The sequence below is a fragment of the Cyphomyrmex costatus genome, unplaced genomic scaffold (genome assembly GCF_001594065.2).
Source record: "Cyphomyrmex costatus isolate MS0001 unplaced genomic scaffold, Ccosl1.0 scaffold2, whole genome shotgun sequence".
Classification (NCBI taxonomy): Eukaryota; Metazoa; Arthropoda; class Insecta; order Hymenoptera; family Formicidae; genus Cyphomyrmex; species Cyphomyrmex costatus.
In genome coordinates, this window is record NW_017276038.1 from 2,114,119 (window position 1) to 2,136,866 (window position 22,748).

Consider the following 22,748-nt stretch of genomic DNA (forward strand, 5'->3'; position numbering starts at 1 on the left):
ATATTTATAATATCGTTTAAAAAAAATTCACCCTTAAGTATGTGAATTGATAAACAAGCCAAATATGTGATATAAGAACTAAAAATCAAAAGAAAAATATTAATTTATTGATCCGACGGATGTAATATTGAATTCTTGAAAAAAGTTACAAAATAAAATAATAAAGTTTTATTTTTGTAAAACGCTTATCAATGTTGTACGTACTGTATATATTATATATACAAGATTTTATTATATATTATATTTATTAGATAAAAATATTTATTAAAAAATACAAAATATTACCTTATAATAATTCATTAATAGTGACAAAACTTATATTTTTTAATACTTAAATAAGTTTTTCGTCTAATTATGCACTTTTTTTATTTAGATTGTGTAACATTAATTGCTGTCTTTCCATCACAAGAATGAAATATGTTTAAAAATTGTATTAAAATTATTAGGTACGTGGTAATATTACCTACTATCTAAAAATAAAAAAATGTAAACAGTAAACATTTTATTAAAACAAATAATTAGGTACTTACTATTGCGAGAAGCTTAGCATCCACAGTTATACCTTTGGTCGAAAATACATTTTTGCTATGCAATATTTGTAAAGAAAACAGCTGCAACTGCAATGTCAAATATCCAAATAATTAAATGTAAGAACAAAAAATAGAATTAAGAAACATTATTATGCTTTAGATTTTATTATGTTAATATAAATTATATTTTCATAATAATATACAGATAAAACGATCTTACTTTCGCATTTTTTTACCTCATTTTTTATCTGTTCATCATTAGTGCTGTTAAGTAAATCATGAATTGTAATAGTGATCTCTTGGGCTTGATTTTTATTAGTCTCGCAAGCCCATACGATCAACATTATTTTTATAATGTAATGTCCTATTGACGTAAAAAGTGCAAACATTAACTGCATATCAATGTTAATTAATATCCCATCTTGCCAATTCACTACGTAAGAATAAATTTCAAAAGTGATGACAGAAAAAGTTAGGACTACAGTAGCGAGAAGTTGCAAGCTGAAGATAACATTCAACATTTGCACTGTAACACTAATAACCAGATGTTGCTTTTTCAAGCCTCTGAGTTCTATTATTAAAAATTGATTTTTTTGCATTTGGCAGACCAACGTGGGTACACATGGCTTTATTACAATTTTTTGCAAGTATGCTACATTCTCATCAATTCTCTTGAAACAGGCCTTCAATACACATACACAATTTATATACAACATATTTATCTCGAATTCCAGAAGTATTTGGTATAAAAGTAATAGTAGCCACACAATTGACATACAGTCTAGTTTAACCAGTTGCTTTTGAAAAATATATACACACAGCTGCACGACTAAGAATATGGTACCAAAGATATCTTTGACATGGATTAATTTGGATAACTTTTGATATGATTTCGAAGGTAATTTCGAAGAGATTTCCATAATAGTCTGCAACAAGCGCATTCGCGGACCGCTCAAAATAAGCGTGATGATCATAACAAAATTATTAAGAATATGGAAACTGATAGCTTCAAGATTACGGATCTCCTCATTAAAGTTGGATATTAACATAATATTGTAGATAACTGTTAGATTAAAAACACAGCAAACGCAGACAAGCACAATCGACACGACGTAGCGCGATTTTGAAGATTCAAAAATGGAAGCGTTAATCTTGTATGGACATATTCCGAGAATATAGCAAAAGGTAAAGCAAGGATACATTAAGGATTGAAAATCCGTGGCGTGGAAAGGTCTAAATTTTTTCCCCATTTTTCTTTTAGTGTATTGTTGGATTTTTGACGATTAGCCGAAATTCATGAAAAAATAATTTGTGTCATGATCTTCAGCTTATAATATTAATTTCCTATACACTTTAACATATTATGTATTAACATAGATGTAAAAGTCTTATTTCTAAATTTAAACTTTAAATTCGTCTTTTTGCAATAAATAAACAGATGTGGTCTCTATATGTATTATACTCGACGAATTTAAATTTGAAACTGCGAGTAAATAGAAGTCAAATAGAAAGATCAAGTTAAAGAAGCAATTTGTTAGTCGTGAAGTAACCATGGTATTCTTCGATCGGCACTTATTTCTCTAGGGATAAATTACAAATAATTAACGTAAATTATTAAATGTGCTTTAAGTATAATTATATCGCTTTAATAAAAAATAAAATGTTTATGAACATAATAAAGATAATTATAAAACAAAAGTAAATTTGCTGTAAAGAATTAGCTAAACTGCGAAAATAAAACAATTTACAATATTTTTTCTAAGATGAAATTTTTGCGAAAATTAATTTGTACTTATTTTAAGTACAATTCAATAGATCACATAAAAGTAAACTAATAGTAATATAATATCAAATAAAATCGAACGATACATCAAACTATTTAAAATAAGATTTATCTTAATTACGTTTTTAAGACACGCGGTAGTGTCTGTGTATACACTAAAATATAAAAATTGAAAATTGTATTGATGTATTTATGTTTATATTTAATATAATATTGTATTTTTAACGAGAAACAACAATTGATAAAAAGTTACATTAAAATTTAATATATACGTATTAATATGTTGTTATATATATCATATATTATATATATGATATATTATATATTAAATTATACGAAGCAATGCTCAAAAATCAATTAACATATAATAACTCATGTAAGCAAACAAACTATTTTTAATTAAATGTTAATATATAGTAATCCGCTAAAATTTTCATAGATTTAGTACGTTTTATACGTACTTATTGAAATACAAGAATGAAATGTCCAGCGATTATGTGTCTACTCATAACAAAAAGAAGTAAAAATAATTCATTTATATTGTCGACGAGATGTTCAATACAGCTTGAAGCAAATGCATTTGTGAATCAGTCAATATGTATGTAACGACTCTACGAAATTGGCAAGCATGTATGTTAATAACTACTATGCTCGAAAGTCCTCTAAATACGCTTATTATATTCATCTTTCCAGAAATGTAAATCTCATACAATATTACTAACTCGCAAATACAACAAACGCAGATAATAACGGTCCATAAAATGAAAAGCAGTTTGTAAATAAATAATTTTTATACCGACCGTAAATTGTCTACAAACAAGGAAGGAATTAAACGCCTATAACGGTCAAAGCTGGATCAAAGTGCTAATAATAAGTATGTGTGAATTTTTATATACCACATATGTAGCCCCCCCATAATTGCGCGCTGAAACATTTAGACATATAACGCATAAATACTACAGTAGTATTATAATATCACCGAATAATACTTGATTAATTCAAATTAAATATAAAGATGATAATTTAAAATTCCGTAAATAAATTGGATCTTAATAATCTTATTCTTTATATTACGAAAAATATTACAAGTTGGCGTTTCGTCCCGGTTTCCACTACTGGACTCATCAGTAAGGCAATGTAATGGAAACCTACCTTAGGCAGTTTGTAAATTTCAAAAGTAGAAACGTTGATCAAGAATTGAAAGTTTGTGATGTGAAACAATTGCCATCGTTTCCGTATTTTATACTTGACCCGTTTGTGAAATTTCGACAAAAAGTTGAACATTATCTTCATTATAGAGAACTTTGATTTTTTTAAGCCGTTGATTCACAATTTAAAAATTAATCCTGTTATCAATACACTTTAGCTGTTAATTATTCTATTATAATTATTAATGTCTACACTTTATCAATAATACGAATATGGTCTGCAAATGCTTCCTTCTTTAGTAGATATTATATAACGTCCAATTTTATTTTTCTAACAATATACATGTTGACATATCTCTTTGTTGTTGATTTACACTTGATGAGTTTAAATTTAAGACTGAAAATACAAATAATGCATCGAGAAGCGAGAACTTACTCAGTAAATTTGTCGGTCGTGAAGTAACCATGACACTCTTCAATCATTTATCACTCTTGAAGTGCAACGTACATATTGTTACATAATATAATAATAATTATTGTGACACATCAGTGTCAACAATATATCTTGTTTATTATACATATATATATATATATACTATGTATATATACATATGCATAAACAAAAATTCACAGTATACATCAGTAGCTCATAAAGAAGAGATGAATAATTTTAATAATGACTAAAACTTTATTCTTCATATTGTATATATTATTCGTGTAGAGAATTTTGTAGATTCTTTATAATATCATACACACATACTTACACAAAAAAACTGTTTTAAACTTTTAATTTTTATATATGTATAATTTTTATCTATTTATTATCACTTTTAATGTAAAAATATTTGTTAACATTTTTTTCTTGACCAAAACATATTATTAATATTTGAGATTTAAGCAATTAATTTTAAATTGTTTTTGTTAATTTATTAAAATGTTATAAATTAATTCTTTTTTTACTATTTTTAATATTATATACTAAAAAGGACATTAAATTATGCGGTTGCTTTGAGATATATCATTATGAAAAACATGTGATAAATGGAATACAAGTATAATATTAATAAATTAAAACTAGAACAAATACAATGCTATTGATTAGCAATAATCTAACTATTTATCTAAATTAAAATTAATCGAGACTTATCCATTTTGATGAAATTTTTAACAGATCGTAATTTATAGACTATATGCAAAATAGTTAATCTCCTTTATTTCAGCAATAATAAAAAATGCGATGACAAAAGACATGAATATTATCACGTTAATTCATCAATTGCATTACATTTCAATGAAATAACTTTTAATCATCATTAATAAATAAATTAGCTCAAAATTCAATGAAATATTCAATAAGCTGTTTTCAAAAATTAATTTTAATTATAAACTCCATTTAAAAAATATGTTTCTTTTTTTTTTTATTAAAATAATGCTTTAGAAGAATAAAATTATAACAAATATATTATAATAAACATTAAATGGGATTAATCAAACGTCTATTGCTAACAAATTTTATTCTAAAGTCATATTAAAACGATATTTCTTAGAAATGTGTTTATTATATTTGACACACGGTACACATAAACGAGTAAAATACATATAATAAAGTTTTATTTTTGCAATTAAATGTTGATGTACAAGGTTTTGTCTCTATTGTATACATATATTACACACACACGTTTGTTATGTAACATCTAATTTCAAAATATATACAAAGATACATTTTAATATTTAAACAAACATTTTTTATTTAATTTAATTATCTTTTCTTTAATTAGATTGTTTATATAATATTGTTTTTATATATAACTTTTGTTTTGCAAACTTGTTCGGCAATTAAAAATTGTATTAAAATTAAGAGATAAGTGGTGATATTACTTACTATCTAAAATTAAAATTATAACATAGTATATATAAATAATCAATATATATACATATTATAATATTTAAAATAAATAATCATTCACTCACCGCGACAAGAAGTGTTGTGTCCACAGTGAGACCCTTCGCGGAAAATGTATTTTTCCGATGCAGTACTTGCAAGGAAAACAACTGCAACTATAAAACATTAGAATTAGAACATAATCAAATACAAAACTAAGAAATAATTACTAACTATACAGATTTAGGTAATTATTCAGAATAGGGGAGGTAGCACCGATTAACCCATTTTTTGGTGTGAGGTAACTCTTGTTTCGCGTAGAAAAAGTTCAACTATACAACACGAGAATTCTCTGCTTTAAAAATAAAAGTATTCGCTAATTGTTCGCTGTAAGAAACTCAGCCTCGATGATCTTGACCTACACATATGTTGTTAAGGTTATAATCCTCTGAATGATTCTTTTATTACTTTGATAACATATTTTAAAGCAGGGAATTTTTGTGTTATAATAGAACTTTTTTGTTATTAAGTTAATAACTTTTTAACGAAAAAGGACGACCGACGACTAAAACCCGTTGGAGGTTCCTCAAGGTCATGATCTTGACAACATCTGTCAAGGTCAAGATCATCGAGCTGCCTTCCCTATTCTGAATAATTACTCAGTTTTAATGTATAAAAATTGACACACAAGATATCTTTAGGAAATGTACAAGTTAAATTTTATTATTTCATTTACTTCATCTCCGAGATGTTCATCGATAGTGTCGTTCAGTATTTCATGAACAGTGGTACCGATCCTCATGGCCTCATCCTTGCCTGTATCACAAGCCCATCCTATTAACACCATTTTGATACATTGATACGTCCAAGTCGTTACCAATAACCCATCCAAAAGTTCGTGTTGTGCGCTAATTATGTTAACTTTCCAATGAAATATATAAAAATATAGATGGAAAGTAACTTCAGCAAAAACTAGAACTATGGTAGCGAGAAGCTGTAGACTGAAAATCGTATTCAACATTTGCACTGTGTCACTGACCATCAAATGCTGTTTTCTCAAAGCTCTGAGTTTTATTAGTAGGAATGGATTTTTCCGTTCATGATAATTTCTCCTCAAAATATGTGATTCGTCGTTCACCACGAGCTTTCGCAAATTCGTCAGATTATCATTAATTTCCTTAAAACAGGCTTTTAATACACACACGCAATTTATATACAACATATCCATTTGAAATAATATCAAGTTTATGTACAGTACGAAAATCTTGTCTATGTTACTAAAATTTATCATGGAATAATAAAATGCTGTTTGTCCGATTAGAAAAAAGAATCCAAAAATATCTTTAGCATGAATCAATCTCGATAGCTTTCGATACGAATCAGGAGACAGTCTCAAAGAGATTTCCATTATATTTTGGAGTAAGTGCATCCGAGGACCGTTCAAAATATATGTAACAATCATGATAAACCCGCTGAGTATAAAAAAACAATTACGTTCAAAAACCAAAGGTGTACTATCAAATATGATCGTTCCAGTAATGTCAATCTTATACAATACTATTAGTTTGTAAATACAGAGAATGCAAATAATGATGGTTGTCAGAATATAGCGCTGTTTTGTAGTTTCAAAAGTCGAAGCCTTGATGTAATACGGAAATATTCCAAGTATGCGGCAAAAGGTGAAACAGGGATGCATAAGCGATTGAAAATCCGTAGCATGAAACAGTTGCCATTTTGTCCACATTTTGCACTTAATGCATTTTCGAAATTTTAATGACATATTTATCATTATTGATAGAATAGAAGTTTTCAATAACTTATATTATATAATAACTTAGATTATAGGTACTGTTCAAAAATTATTAATCTTCACACTTTAGCGTTTACCTAAACTTTATAGTGAGAATTTTTCTTTGTGTATAATCTTCAAGATTATTTGATAAGGATTCTGTATTGATCTACACTTGATCAGTTACCATTTAAAACTGCATGCAATTGCAGCATTGAAACAATATCTAAGCAATTGTTAGTCATAAAGTAACCATGGTGCTGTTCGAACGGTAATCATTACCTTTGATGTGCAGAGTATAGCGAAGTAAAACGTAACTATTATATTATATAACTTAGAAAATTATCTATACATACGTCAAATATTGTGTTCTACAAAGAACTAATAACTTCTTCAAAGTAACCTTAATAAATTAACTATTATACAAAATTATAATAAAAGTATATTAAATTTTATTGTACATATAGAATATTAAAAATTTCTATATTACGACATTGAGATTAAATATTGCTTAATTCATTTATTCTCTTGATTTTTATATAATTAAACTTTAAGCCATTGCAAAACAATGCGTGATATTTTGAGAGAAAATTTAGAATGTTAATTAAACGTTTTTCTTTCTCATTTAAATATTAGAAGTAATTTCAAAATTATATCAGTTTACTGAGATATCAACATCAATATATCATAATTTCTTAACAAAATAATGTATTCAATGAGCTCAAAACGATACCTTTCACAAATATATTTATTACTCTACAAAGTATACGTAAGCAAAAAAAAATACAGGTATACATATTAACAGAATATTGTTTATATACACGATATAACAATTTATCTATACAACATATTATGTATATGCATATATTTTATAACACTAAAAAAGTGTATTTCTATGTAACTATTTAATGATATATTTTTTATTATTAATTATCATATACTTTTTAAAAGATCATTTGTATATCATTAATTGCTAACTCTCTGTTGCAAACTTGCGTTTGCAACAGGAGTAATTGCAATAAAATTAATACATATGTAGTTACGTTATCTACTATCTAAAATCAGAATTATAAAAGTAAATAATGTCTGTATTGAATTAATTAAGAAACAAATAATATAACGTTTACTTACTGCAGTGAGAAGAGTAGCATCCATAATGAAACCTTTCGCGGAGAATGCATTTTGGCGGTGCATTATTTGCAAGGAAAACAGCTGCAACTGTAATATGTGAGATTAAAGTTGAATACAGAGTTACCATTATTAACTCTGCAAGATTTCTTTTAGTTAAAGATATATTTTTTTAATTACTTCGTTTTTTATTTGCGCATCTGAAATATTATTAATTACGTCATGAACGGTAGTGGCAATTTTCTCGGCCTGGTTTTTACCAGTCTGGCATGCCCATATTATCAATCCTATTTTTACAGAGTAATATATCATAATCACTAGCAAATAAATATCGTAAATCCCTTTGTTCAGATGGTTCATTAATGTGCCACTTCTCCAATGTACTATATAAAAATACAGATAGAAAGTAATTTCGACAAAAGTTATAATTGTGCTAGCAAGGAGTTGCAAACTAAAAATCAAATTTAGCATTTGCACTGCGTCGCTAATCATCAGATGCTGTTTCTTCAAAACATTGAGTTCCATTAACAGGAATGGATTTCTACGCTCGTGATAGATTTGCTTCAGGATATATGGCTCATTGTTTGTCACATGATTTTGCAAGTTTAGCAGATTATCGTCAATTCTTTCAAAACAAGCTTTTAATACACAAACACAATTTATATACAACATATCCATTTGAAACACTATCAAATTAAGATACGGTGCGAAAGCTCTGTGCCAATTATCGAAATCCAACGAATAACAATAGAACATCGTTTGTCCAATTAAATAGATGAAACCGAAGATGTCCTTGGCATGGATCAATCTAGACAGCTTTTGATATGAATTGGCAGGTAGTTTCGAAGAGATATTCATTATGGTCTGAAGCAAGTGCATTCGACGACCGCTTAAAATGTATGTAACGACCGCGATAAAATTACCAAGTATGTAAAAACAGTTACGCTCAAGTGTCTTAGGTACTCCTTTGAATTGGATCGTTCTAGCAATGTCAATCTCATAAAGCACTTCTAGCTCGTAAATGCAGAGAATACAAAGAACAACAGTTGGTAATACATAACACTGTTTAGAAGTTTCGAAAGTCGAACCGTTGATTTTGTACGGGAATATTCCAAGAATATTGCAGAAGGTAAAGCAGGGATACATCAACGATTGAAAATCCGTAGCATGGAACAATTGCCATTTTTTCCACTTTTTGCACTTGGTGCATCCTTGAAATTTTGTTGATAAATTAAGCATTATCAGCAGGATATAAATATACAACATCTACTTATGTACTGTATATTGCACGAAATGATTATTGTTATTGTATTGTAATATTGGTATATGTTTTATTGTGCGACAGAGACTTTCTTTTTGTGAATATATATATATTAATAAATACATAGACTAAAAAAAATAGACTTTTCTTAGATCTACACTCAGAATATTTCAATTAATAACTGCGTTGTTACTGCCTTGGAACGCTAACGTCATTTGTTAGTAGAAAGTAACCATGGTGTTCTTCGATCGGTAATAATTAATTTTGTAATGCACCTTTGTGCATTATGAATTAAAAAATGTAGCAATTTTTGCTTAATTAGTATTACAAAGCGTGTATTACAGTTTATACTATTCATTTTCTTGCGCTAAATTAATGATTAATAAAATATTAAATATTAATAATATTATGAAGGAAACATGTATTGTAACAATACTAGATAAATTAAAAAGCGATATATGTCGATACATATAGAAATATGATCATATATTAATATACACATATATATAACAAATAATATTGAATTAAAACATTACATATAATTTTTCAACACACAAATGTATTGTACAAATAATCGCTCAACTTAACGCCTTGCTTGAGTAGAATCAACCAAAGCAATTAACATGTAAAACACGTTTGAATTCGTTCATTTGTTTTAGATACGCTTACAATATTAAATTTGCTGCAGGTTATTTTTATCCTTGGTTTCTCCTACGCTTTTGAATTTGATCGTTGCAATGTCAATCTCACTAACAAATCATAAATGCAGAGAAGAAAGAATGACAATTGGTAATATATAATGCTGTTTGGAAGTTAAATTGTTAATTTTATACAGAAATATTCCAATAATGCTGCAAAAAGTGAAGCAGGGACCCATCAGCAATTGAAAGTAGTTGTAGCATGGCACATTATATTTTTTTCACTTTTTATACTTGGAAGTTTATCAACAAACTGAGAGCATTGTTAGCAAATATGAGTACACAACAAATTATATCATATTGTATATATTACACTACATAAAAATGATTAAGGTTTATATCTATATTAATTTTATTTTGAAAATGCATATTTTTTTCTGTGACAATATCTAAGTAGATTGAATTCTAACAAATACGTAAATCGATATAAACTTTTAATCAATGTACGAGATTGATGCTTTGATTAATTTCTCAGAGAATTTCAATATGCAAGTTATTGCCTTGAAACTGGTGTCATTTTATTGGTAGTAAATAGTTTTGATGTTTTTCGATTATCAGTTATTATATCTTTATATCGTCTAGTAAGATAATTAAAAGCTTATTAATTTTATTATTTTAATAAGCATCCGATATATAATATATAAATATTCTTATTAGCACTCTTGTTAACAACTATTAAATTTTTATATATTTTTAATATAAACATACTAGTACAACTCAAATATACAACAATTTTTTCATTTTTTTAAACGATATATATGAATTTTAGAACATAACGCAGCAACGAGTAAATTAACTCTATATAACTAATATAATAAAGAATTAACATTATTTATCTTCTTCATATTTGTAACAACTTAACTTATGTATTTTATATATATATATATATATTGCATCGTATTGTATATAATATTGTACAAGAATATTGTTAAAATACATTAAGTACAAGAATATCATTAAATTACGCTGTGTACATATTGCGAAAAAGTAATATTGTCTCTCGCAAAGGGCGTGAATAACAAATGTAATATCGTGAAATGAACCAAGCTATAATGCAAATGCAACGCTATTATCTGGATTAAAATTAATCGACTTTTTATCTTGACTAATGAAATTGTTAACATTTGCATTATGGTCTACAGACAACACAAATTAATAAAACAAGATAAATTTTTGTATTTTAATAGTGGGCAGATCGGATACGCACATAAATTTTATTATTATTATAATGCGTAAATCGAATATTGCCTTAACAAAAAAATTTCAAATTTTATAAAATTTAAGGAAATTTTATAAATTTTGTTACAACAATTAAATTAAATTAATTGCATTTTATTAATGAATGGATAGCAGAGAATAAATATCTCTAAGGAACTTTTTATAAGCAGTCTATTACGTTTTGTTATACTTTTGCGAGTTTATAGATATCTTAATTTATACTGATTTATTGACATTTATATTGATGTTTCAATTTTTATTTTTTAATGTAAAAGCAATAAACGAACAAATTATTATATGAAAGACCTAATTATTCCGAAAATATAAATTTTTTTAGTAATGTATTTAAATGTTTTACATAATACGTTTAAACAAGTAAAACATATTAAGTTGCAACTAAATGTTAATACACAAGTAGTATAAAATTTGTCTTTATATACATATATGTATATATAGTATATATAATATACAATATATATATATATATATATATGTATGTATGTATGTCTGTACATATACATATACATGGAGGCGAAACTCATACTTTATACTACTTGTGTGTGTGTGTGTGTGTATATTAACATCTAGTTAAAATTTAACATGATTTACTTGTTTAAATGTATTATGTAAAACATTATAAATACATTAACAAAAAATTTTTCATTTTTAATTAGATCCATTATACATAATAATCTCTGTGTTTCAGTACACTTATATATAAAGGTTAAAACAAATCAATATAAATACCAATAAGAAAGTATAAATTAAAATTTCTACATATACACATATATAGATATATACATATGTATATTTATGTATACACCTTATACGATATGTAAATCTATTAGAAGTTATTATAACATTGTCATCATGTTTTATTAAAACATTCTAATAAAAAATATAATTTTTTATTATTAAAATAGATATTTATTCTCTTTTTTTATTCTAATATCTTTTCATACTAGTGAATTTGTGTAACATTTTTGGTAACTTCATCATCGCAATAATATGTCATATTCAAAAATTGCGTCAAAATAAATAAGTACGTGCTGACACTACCTATTATCTAAAACCAAAATTAAAAAGATTAATAATAAATCGCTTTCGATGCACAAAGACAAATGAATAATAATTTACCGCAGTGAGAAGCGTTGCGTTCATAGCAAAACCCTTTGGGGAGAATGTATTTTTACGGTGTAGAATTTGTAAGGAAAACAACTGCAACTGCAACATTAGATTGTAAATTAATTAATAAAGATCGAAGAATCATAAATTCATATTTTACATATTAAATGTAAGATATAGCATTAAATATCATATATGGTACATGTGTTTAAAAAAATATATAATTAAATTACATTTTTTTTATTACCTCATTTTTTATTCTATTGTTGCCAATACTGTTAAGCGCATCATGAATACTGGTGCCAATCTGCATAGCCTGATCCTTGCTGGTCTCACAGGCCCACACTATCAACATTATTTTTACAAAATAATACATTGTAAATATCGCCAAAACCGCACTATAACTATAACCATTTATATCCATCATAGATATGTCTCTTTGCCAATACAATATTTGAAAGTAGAGATCAAAAGTGATCTGGGTGAAAGTTAAAATTACAGTAGCGAGGAGCTGTAAACTGAAAATTATGTTCAACGTTTGCACTGTGTTACTAATTATTAGGTGACGTTTTTTCAATGTCTTTAATTCGATCAGCAAGAATGAAATTTTTTGTTTGTAGCATATTTTGTTGAGATTATGTATCATCATTTGTTCCCGCATATTCTCCAGATTATCATTGATTCTCTTGAAACAAGCCTTTAGTATACAAACACAATTCATATACAGCATATCCATATGAAATATCAGCAGATTAACGTATATTATGAAAATTTTAATTATAATATGAATATTCATCTTCAAAAATATCGGCGTTTGAAGAAGTAAGAACAAGGATCCTAAGATGTCCTTAGTATGGATTAATCTGGATAGCTTCCGATATAATTCCAAAGGCAATTTTGATGAAATCTCCTTTATGCTTTGAAGCAAATGCATTCGGGGACCGCTCAAAATGTGTGTAACAACCGCTATAAAACCACTGAGTACATAGAAGCAATTACGGTTAAGAGTTGTAGGTACATTTATGTACTTGATACATCCACAAATGTTGATAATATAGAGAATGTACAATAAAGAAGCAAAGCAAACACAGATGGTGATGGTTGAAAAAATATAACGTGATGTTGAAGCCTCAAAGGCCAATGCGTTAATTTTATATGGAAATATTCCAAGCATGTAGCAACATGTGAAGGAAGGATACATCAATGATTCAAAATCAGTAGCGTGAAATAACTCAAATAACTTCCATTTTTTCTGCATTTTGCCATTGGTTCGTCTTTGTAATTTTGACGATGGGCTGAATATAATTAATAATTCACGAAAGAACAGCTTAAAATTATTAATTAGTTTATAAATGCACTTCATCATCAAGTGAACATAATTGTAAAAATTCTATTCTTGGTATGTCTTCTTACAACAAATATATATAGGATTCTTCACTATGTTGATCTAGTCACACTGAACTGGAATTTAAAACTACAAGTAGTTTTTTCGCGTCCAATGGTGAGAATTTAAAGGGTCATTTGTTTATAATTGTGAAGTAACCATGGTACCCTTCGATCGACGTCATTGAAGTGTAGAAAATAAATAATATGTAATTGCTGTGAATTATATATGTATACACACGAAGCAAGAAATATAGACTATATAGTATTCTTGTAGATTAATAACTCTTTCAAGGATTCATTAATAAATACTGATCATTTAAAAATTCCAAATTTTTTATTTTGCAAATGGGACGTTTGGTATTTCTATATCTCACAATTCTTCAAGTTTCAGTCTTTTTAGTGTCACAAGCAACATATATTTAAATATACATTACACTAATGTGTAATTCAAGATACAAAAGTATTAAAATATTCATTTTCTGTTTATTCAAAATGTTATTATTAATATTTAATTTCTGAGTTTAATTTACAGATTAATTATGAATCACAAATACTTTTGCGTATTTATTAAAATACAGTAAATTCAAATTTGTATGTGTATGCACGCATGTGAATGTTTTACACGAAGACGATTATATAAATTATGTTAAATACATTTTGGAACACATTGGTATGTATTAAAAAGACATATGAGCAAATTATTAGCAAATATAATATTGCGAAATATACGTGTCAAGTTATTATAATGCAACGCCTTATCTAGATTAGAATCAGTCGATTTTTATTTCGACTAATGAAAGTTAACAGTTACGTCATAGCCTATATATAGACCACAAATTGTTTGAAGAAGATCAATTTTATTTTTTAATAAAGTCATGAATTTTATTATTGTGATAATGCATGTATCGAATATTGCTTCAACAAAATTTTATAAGTTTATTGTTGATAAATGAAGTTTGAAGAGCAAATATACCTTCAAGGAATACCTGTTTACGTAATCTAATACATTTTAATATATTTTTTGCATGTTATATATACATTTTATATTGATTTATTGATACTTACATTGATTTATCTTAACTTAATGTAAGCGCAGTAAAACCAATAGCTATGACATCTAATTATACGAAAAATTAAACTATTTTCTGAATTTATATAATATGTGCCAAAGAAATACTATCGTGTCATGATCCATTGTTAATGCTAATGTTTCGTAAACTTTATCATTTATTTCATCAAATAATGAAAACTGAACTTTGAAGCGTGCGATCAATTTCTGTGTTATTTAGTCATACTAATAAAATAAACATTTAATCATCTTTTAATAATATATTTTTAATATATAACTCTTATAATATATTTTTATTTCAATAAATTATGCGTGTGTAGTATTTGTGGTAATTTCTTCATCGCAATAATACTTCATGTTCAAAAATTGCATCAAGATTAATAAATACGTGCCGATGTTACCCACTATCTAAAAACCAAAATTAAAAGGATGAATAAATCACTTTTGGAACATGTGTGAAGATAAATGATTAATAAATATTTTACCGCAGTAAGGAGTTTTGCGTCCATAGTAAGGCCTTTCGCGGAGAACGTATTATCGCAATGCATAATTTGCAAGGAAAACAACTGTAACTGCAACATTAGATCATAAATTAATTAATAACAAAATCGCTAAATGTAATTATAAATTATTAAATATAATGTGTAAAAATATTGTATTAGAGATCATGTGGTGCATAATCATTAAAATGTATAAATTAAATTACATTTTTTTATTACCTCGCTTTTGATTTTTTTATCATTGACACTGTTTAGTATGTCATGAACAGTGATACCAATCTGCTGAGCCTGATTTTTACCAGTCTCACAAGCCCACACCATCAACATTATTTTTATAGAATAATATATTATAGACATCTTCAAAAATAAGCTATAAAAATTATTTACTTTTAACATGACTATGTTTCTTTGCCAATACAATATATAAAAATAAAGTTCGAAAGTGATCTGGATAAAAGTCATAATTATAGTAGCGAGGAGCTGCAAACTGAAAATCATGTTCAGCATCTGCACTGTGTTACTAATCATCATATGCTGTTTTCTCAATTCCTTTACTTGGATTAACAAAAACGAACTTCTTTTTTTATAGCACATCCTGCCAAGATGATGTACTTCATTATCCATCGTATACTCCCGCATGTTCTCTAGATTATCATTGATTCTCTTAAAACAGGCCTTTATTATACAAACACAATTCATGTACAACATATCCATATGAAACATCATCTGGGTAACGTATATTACAAAAATCTTCATTAGAATATGAATATTTAAATTGAAATATATTGGTACTTCCATGAGAAGAAAAAAGAAACCCAAGACGTCCTTGGCGTGGATAAATTTGGATAATTTCTGATATGATTCCGAAGGCAATTTTAAAGAAATCTTTTTTAAGGTTTGAAGCAAACGCATTCGAGGTCCACTCAAAATATACGTGACAATCGCTATAAAACTACTGAGTATGTAGAAGCAATTACGATCGAGAATTCTGGGGACGTCTTCGTACTCACTTCCAGAAATGTCGATGATATAGAGAATGTATAATAAAGAAATTAAACAAACACAGATAATGATGGTTGAAAGAATATAGCGAGGTGTGGACGTTTCGAAGACCAAAGAATTGATTTTATATGGAAATATTCCAAGAATGTAGCAAAATGTGAAGGAAGGATACATCAATGATTCAAAATCCGTAGCGTGGAACAGCTGCGATTTTTTCCCCATTTTGTCATTTGCTCGTCTTTGTAATTTTGACGACGAGCTGAACATGATTAGTAGAGCGTCACGAAAGAATAACTATTCATCATTTTATAAATGCACTTTGTCGTGTACACTGTAATTACGAGGTCTTTATTCTTAATATGTGTTTTAAGAATTTATTTCAATTTTTTCAAGGAGTTTGTTAGTTGTCAGGTAACCATGGTGTTTTTTAATAAACATTTATCACCATTAGGGCAGAAAACATAAAGGAATGTAATTGCTCTAACACGTGCATAAATGAATTAGCAAAAGATATAAATTGCATAGTACCTATGTGGATCAGTGGCTTTTTCAAGGATCCATTTACAAATCGTTTTTACACTCTTATATTTAAAATATTTTTTTATTATATTTAAAAATTTATTATAAATGGAATGTTCAATTTTTCTATATCATGACTCTTCGAGATTTAATCTTTTTGGTTTTTCCGACAAACAATATATATACAAATGTATACATACACGAATTGGGATGCAAAAAAATTAAAATTGCTATTTTCTACTTCTATTTATAATGTTATAATTAATATTTGTTTTCTGAACTTTATACACATTGACTATCTATATAAATTACAAATATTTCTCCTTGTGTGTTTATTAAAACATATATATTAAATTATACCTTGTGCATGTGCCTATACGCGCGTAAATTTTGTACACACAAATATTGTTAAATAATGCTATGTGCGTTTTGAGAAACACTGATGTCATCATAAAAAACAGGTATAATAAATGCATTATTATAAGAGAATTGACTTCGTAAAAAATGATACTATTATCTTAATTAATCGATATATTATCTGATAAAATTCTTAATAAGTACATTCTATATTATTGTCTACAAACTACAAATTATTCCAATATGGTTAATTCGTTGTACTTCGAAGACAAAATAATAGAATTACAAAAAACTTAAACTGCAATATATCAATACGACAGTATATCACGTTATGCCTTAATAAAATTTTATTACACTTATTGTTGATAAATGAGGTTTAATATACATATATTACATATAATATATTTCCAAACATCTTTATAAAATATTCTCTCTCTCTCTCTCTCTCTCTCTCTCTCTCTCTCTCTCTCTCTCTCTCTCTCTCAAAAGTTATATTAAATTATTAAATCTTTAAATTTATTTACAAATACACATACAAAAAGTATTTATTATAAGCTGTTATTTATTATTAAACACTTTATAACCTACATTACTTTGAAAATTGAAGAAATCTCAGCAGAATACCGGTATTGATAATTGCAATAAAATATAATTATTTGTAGAAAAGTTTCGATTAGTCGCAATTACAACTGCACCATACTCGTATACTGCTTATTTGTATAATTACAACCATACATATGATTTTTAAAATTCCCTTTACATAGTACTATTACTACGGTAGCGAGCAAAAGATAAAAAATATTAATTTTTTAAATATTTTCTCTTAATGATATTGATGCCATTTTTTAATATGTTACTTAAAAATATACAATCTGTAAGAAGACTTTATTATAAAAGACATAAAAGTAAAAAATATATAACTATTTTTTAAAATTATATTTTAGTAATTTTTTTCTTGTTTTTATATACGTTTATAAAAATTTAAATCAATAAAAAAGCAATTATAAAATTAAAATACGTTATTAATATCTAGTCGAGCTAGCGCTGGCTTTGATTACAGTGTTACATCTATTTTGCATACTATCAATCAATTTGTCCATTATATAGACAAAAATTAATAACTTCAAAAATATTCGTTGGGTATATCCAACTTGTATATCAAAATTTGATTTAAAATGTTTCCAATACAATACTGTATCGTATACAAATTTATTATATTGTTAAACAATGTGTATAATAATTATATGGACAAAATTAAGTCGCATATTTTCTCTGCTCGCTACTGTATGCGCGCGTGTATGCATTTATACAAATATTTTTACAAAGGCGAAATAATATTCTACTTACAATGATAAACATAAAAATGAAAATAAGTACTTAATATTTAAAATGTCTGTTTAATATTCAATTACTTTTATCTTAATCAGATTGTATGTATAAAATTGATTACAGTTTCTTCATCGCAAGAATTCGACATTAATAAAAATTGTATTAAAATTAATAGATACTTAGTAATGCTCCCCACCATCTAAAAAATAAGATCATGAAAAAAGTTAAATATATCTACATTTATTAAATGAAAGTAAGTAATATATGTATATATTAATCACCGCAGTGAGAAGTGTAGCGTCCACAATAAATCCCTTTGCGGAAAATATATTTTCACGATCACGATGCATTAATTGTAAGGAAAATAGCTGCAACTGCAATAAAAGATCAAAAAATTGTCAAATACAGGATTCAAATTGCACATCTCATAAATTATAGTATTAAGAATTACATTAGTATACACGAGATATAATTAGTAAAATATATAAAATGTGCGAATTAAGTTATGTAAATTTGTTAAAAAATTTACCTCGTATTTTATTTCCTTATCACTGATGTTATTAAACATATTGCGAATGGTAACACCGATTTCCATGGCTTGATTCTTATTGGTTTCGCAAGACCATACTAACAACACTGTTTTTATAATGTAATATGTTACAGCTGTAATGAAGCTCTTATAATAGACCTGATTTTCCAGATTGCTTGCAGACATACCCCCTTGTATTCGTATTAAGTAAAAATACAGGCTGAAAGTAATTTGAATAAAGGTCAAAATTATTGTGCAAAGGAGTTGTAAACTGAAGGTCGTTGTCAACATCTGTACTGCATCGCTAATTGTTAGATGCTGCTTTTCCAAGGCCTTAAGTTCCATCAATAGGAATAGATGTCTCTGATAGATTTCTCTCAAAAAATATGGCTTAGGGTGCGCCACGAATCTTCGAAGATTCACCAGATTGTCGTTGATTTGCTTGAAACAAGCTTTTAAAACACAAACACAATTCATGTATAGCATATCCATTTGAAACACTAGTAGGATTATGTATTCTACGACAACCAAGCGGAAGACGCTATCTTGCATATTAGGAAAATATATCGATGCTTGTATGATTAAGAAGAAGAAACCAAAAATGTCCTTAGCATGGATTAATTTAGATATATTCTTATATGTTTCCGGGGATAATCTTAAAGAGAGATTCAGTATTGTTTGAAGTAAGCGCATTCGTGGTCCACTCAAAAGAAATGTTCCAATTACTATGAAACCGCCGAAAATATGAAAGCAATTAAGTTGAAGTATCCTAGGTACGCTTTTGAATGCAATATTTTTAGAATTATTGATATCATAGATACTTATTATTTCGTCAACACAAAAAGCGCAGAAAATGATAGTCGATAGAATGTAGTACAGTTTGCAAGACTTAATGGTTGAAGCGTTGATCTTGTATGGAAATATTCCCAGAATGAGACAAAAAGTGAAGCAAGGATACATTAACGACTCAAAATCCGTGGCGCAGAACAGTTGCCATATCTTCCCTTTTCTTTTACTTATGAATGCTTGGAACTTCAATAATAAATTAAACATGTTTGCTGGATTATATATAAAAACACAATAATTTAAATAACGCACTATAGCCGAAAAGATATTAATTATGTTCTCAATGCACTTTAGCAGCAGCGTATTTACAAGAAATTCTCTTTCAAATATAATTGTTTATCTCCACGAAGAATGCGTAAACTGTCATAAACTTCTCAGAGTTTAACTACACTTGGCGAGTTTAATTTTAAAACTACTAATAATTATTGCATCGTACAGCGAAATAAGACTCAGTAATTTGTTAGTCATGAAGTAACCATGGCGTTTTGCTTATCTGTGGAACACGTATAATGGAATGATGTTTAATTAAATGTCATCCACAATCTTGCACATCTAGATCATGTATAAAGCGAATAAACGTTATCAAGATATTTCGTAGTTCTTAATTAGATTCGTATATAAGTAAATAAGCAAAGTTATAATAAAAATATGTCATGCAAATATGAATTTAGGAACAGAACGACAAATATAAATAAATTAATAATAAATAATGATTTATTTGCTCCATATAATGTATTTTAAAAATATTTTTTAGTATTTTTGATAAAAGATAACATGACTTGATAAAGCAACTAAATACTATATATATATAATATATATATACTATATATATGAAAGATCAATAAAACAAAAAATTAATTGTTTTATTTTGAGCAAAGATTGTAATTTGTAACCGTTCTTCTGCGGTTTTCGATTCCTCTTGCGAAAATGTTTGATAATATCATGGACTGTCAACTATGAGATCTGCATTTTCTTCTTTACTTGACAAACAGAGAACCCTTCTTTATAAATAGTATTTTTTTAAAGAATATATACACGAATCATCAAATTTATTGTACATTTACCATATACATGTTATAACACATACTATATTAACATATACATGTTATAAAGTTGAGGAATTAAAGTTCGAAAGTTCATTAAGACATTTTTCACGGCAGTGTATATATTGTATAAATATATCTTTAAGCACAAAACACTTCGAGAAATTCTAGTTATAATAATAATAATTAATTTTACTTACAATAATAAATAATCAAAAAATATATATATCTTATATTATTATTTAAAGTATCTTCTGTGTTCGATGTAGATATTTTACTGAGAGATTATACCTTTCAAATAAATTAAAGGTATTCCATTGCAAATATTTGACATTAACAAAAATTGTAATAAAATTAATATATACGTGACCACACCTCCCACCATCTAAGAAAACAGTGCCTATTTTAAAATAGAGCTAAATATATACATTTATTTAACAAAAGTAAATATAATTGATTACTCACCGCAGTAAGAAGCGTAGCGTCCACAATAAACACTTTTGCAGAAAATATATTTTTACGGTGCATTAATTGCATGGAAAATAACTGTAACTGGAAATTAAAAAAATGATAAAAACACAATTGAAAAATGTAGTTATTATACATAACAATGTATTAAAATTTACATTAGTAAGTATATATGGAACATAAATAATTTAGAAAAATTTATGAAATATATACGAATTATATTAGAATTTTTTTAAACTACCTCATATCTTATTTCTTTATCCTTGGTGCTATTATACATCTCGTGAACGGTAGTATTGATCACCAAAGCTTGATTTTTACCAGTTTCACAAGCCCAGACTATCAACAAAATTTTTACAATATCATACGTTACAATTGTAATGAAGATGTCATCATAGATCTGTTTTGCCAGATTGTTTAGAGATGCTTCCTCTTGTAATCGCACTAAGTAAAAGTACAGGTTGAAAGTGACTTCAATAAAAGTCAAAATTATCGTAGAAAGAAGTTGCAAACTGAAGATCCTTGTCAACATTTGTACTGTGCTGCTGATTACCAAATGCTGTTTTATCAGGGCCTTGAGCTGTATCAATAGGAACGAATTTCTCTGCTTGTGATAGGTTATCCTTAAAAGATATGGCCCATCGTTTGTCATGAGTGTTCGTAGATACACCAGACTGTCGTTGATTTGTTTGAAACAAGCTTTTAATATGCAAACACAATTCATGTATAACATATCCATTTCAAATACAAGCAAGTAGATGTATATTACGAAAATCTGATGCAAAGCGTCAAACTGCAAATTATAATAAAATATCGGCACTTGTACAGCTATATAGAAGAATCCAAAAATATCCTTGGCATGGACTAGTTTAGACAGATTCCGATATGATTCCTTCGACAAACTCAAAGAAACCATTAGTATGGTCTGAAGTAAACGCATTCGTGGCCCACTCAAAAGAAATGTGATGACTGTTGTTAAACCACTTAAAATATAGAAACAGTTACGTTCAAGTTTAACAGGAATTCCTTTCAACATAAAGTTATTAGTAAAATTGAGGTCATAGAGATTTTTTATTTCGTAAACGCAAAAAATGCAGATAACAATAATCGATAGAATATAGTACGGTTTACAAGGCTT

The 22,748-nt window shown here is 27.1% G+C and overlaps 6 protein-coding genes across 6 annotated transcripts; all 6 read right to left on the reverse strand.

Moving 5' to 3' along the window:
* Window positions 1-365: 365 nt before the first annotated feature.
* Window positions 366-3,606, reverse strand: LOC108773159 (uncharacterized). The gene is made up of 4 exons (XM_018538884.1): window positions 3,526-3,606; window positions 767-1,753; window positions 531-617; window positions 366-470 (listed from the first exon to the last, which is right to left on the reverse strand). Exons 1-4 carry the CDS (start codon window positions 3,604-3,606, stop codon window positions 366-368), a joined length of 1,260 nt encoding a protein of 419 aa, XP_018394386.1.
* A 246-nt stretch (window positions 3,607-3,852) lies between these two features.
* On the reverse strand, window positions 3,853-7,132 carry LOC108773161 (putative gustatory receptor 28b). The gene is made up of 4 exons (XM_018538885.1): window positions 6,080-7,132; window positions 5,433-5,519; window positions 5,287-5,346; window positions 3,853-3,858 (listed from the first exon to the last, which is right to left on the reverse strand). Exons 1-4 carry the CDS (start codon window positions 7,130-7,132, stop codon window positions 3,853-3,855), a joined length of 1,206 nt encoding a protein of 401 aa, XP_018394387.1.
* Window positions 7,133-8,076: 944 nt separating this feature from the next.
* On the reverse strand, window positions 8,077-9,499 carry LOC108773162 (uncharacterized). Its single transcript, XM_018538886.1, has 3 exons — window positions 8,441-9,499; window positions 8,264-8,350; window positions 8,077-8,187 (listed from the first exon to the last, which is right to left on the reverse strand). The coding sequence occupies exons 1-3, from the start codon at window positions 9,497-9,499 to the stop codon at window positions 8,077-8,079; spliced, it is 1,257 nt and encodes a 418-aa protein (XP_018394388.1).
* Window positions 9,500-12,398: 2,899 nt separating this feature from the next.
* Window positions 12,399-13,925, reverse strand: LOC108773163 (uncharacterized). The gene is made up of 3 exons (XM_018538887.1): window positions 12,810-13,925; window positions 12,575-12,661; window positions 12,399-12,503 (listed from the first exon to the last, which is right to left on the reverse strand). Exons 1-3 carry the CDS (start codon window positions 13,923-13,925, stop codon window positions 12,399-12,401), a joined length of 1,308 nt encoding a protein of 435 aa, XP_018394389.1.
* Window positions 13,926-15,323: 1,398 nt separating this feature from the next.
* LOC108773164 (uncharacterized) lies at window positions 15,324-16,786 on the reverse strand. The gene is made up of 3 exons (XM_018538889.1): window positions 15,737-16,786; window positions 15,503-15,589; window positions 15,324-15,425 (listed from the first exon to the last, which is right to left on the reverse strand). The coding sequence occupies exons 1-3, from the start codon at window positions 16,784-16,786 to the stop codon at window positions 15,324-15,326; spliced, it is 1,239 nt and encodes a 412-aa protein (XP_018394391.1).
* An 842-nt stretch (window positions 16,787-17,628) lies between these two features.
* Window positions 17,629-20,306, reverse strand: LOC108773165 (uncharacterized). Its single transcript, XM_018538890.1, has 4 exons — window positions 19,254-20,306; window positions 19,006-19,098; window positions 18,846-18,923; window positions 17,629-17,655 (listed from the first exon to the last, which is right to left on the reverse strand). Exons 1-4 carry the CDS (start codon window positions 20,304-20,306, stop codon window positions 17,629-17,631), a joined length of 1,251 nt encoding a protein of 416 aa, XP_018394392.1.
* Window positions 20,307-22,748: the final 2,442 nt, after the last annotated feature.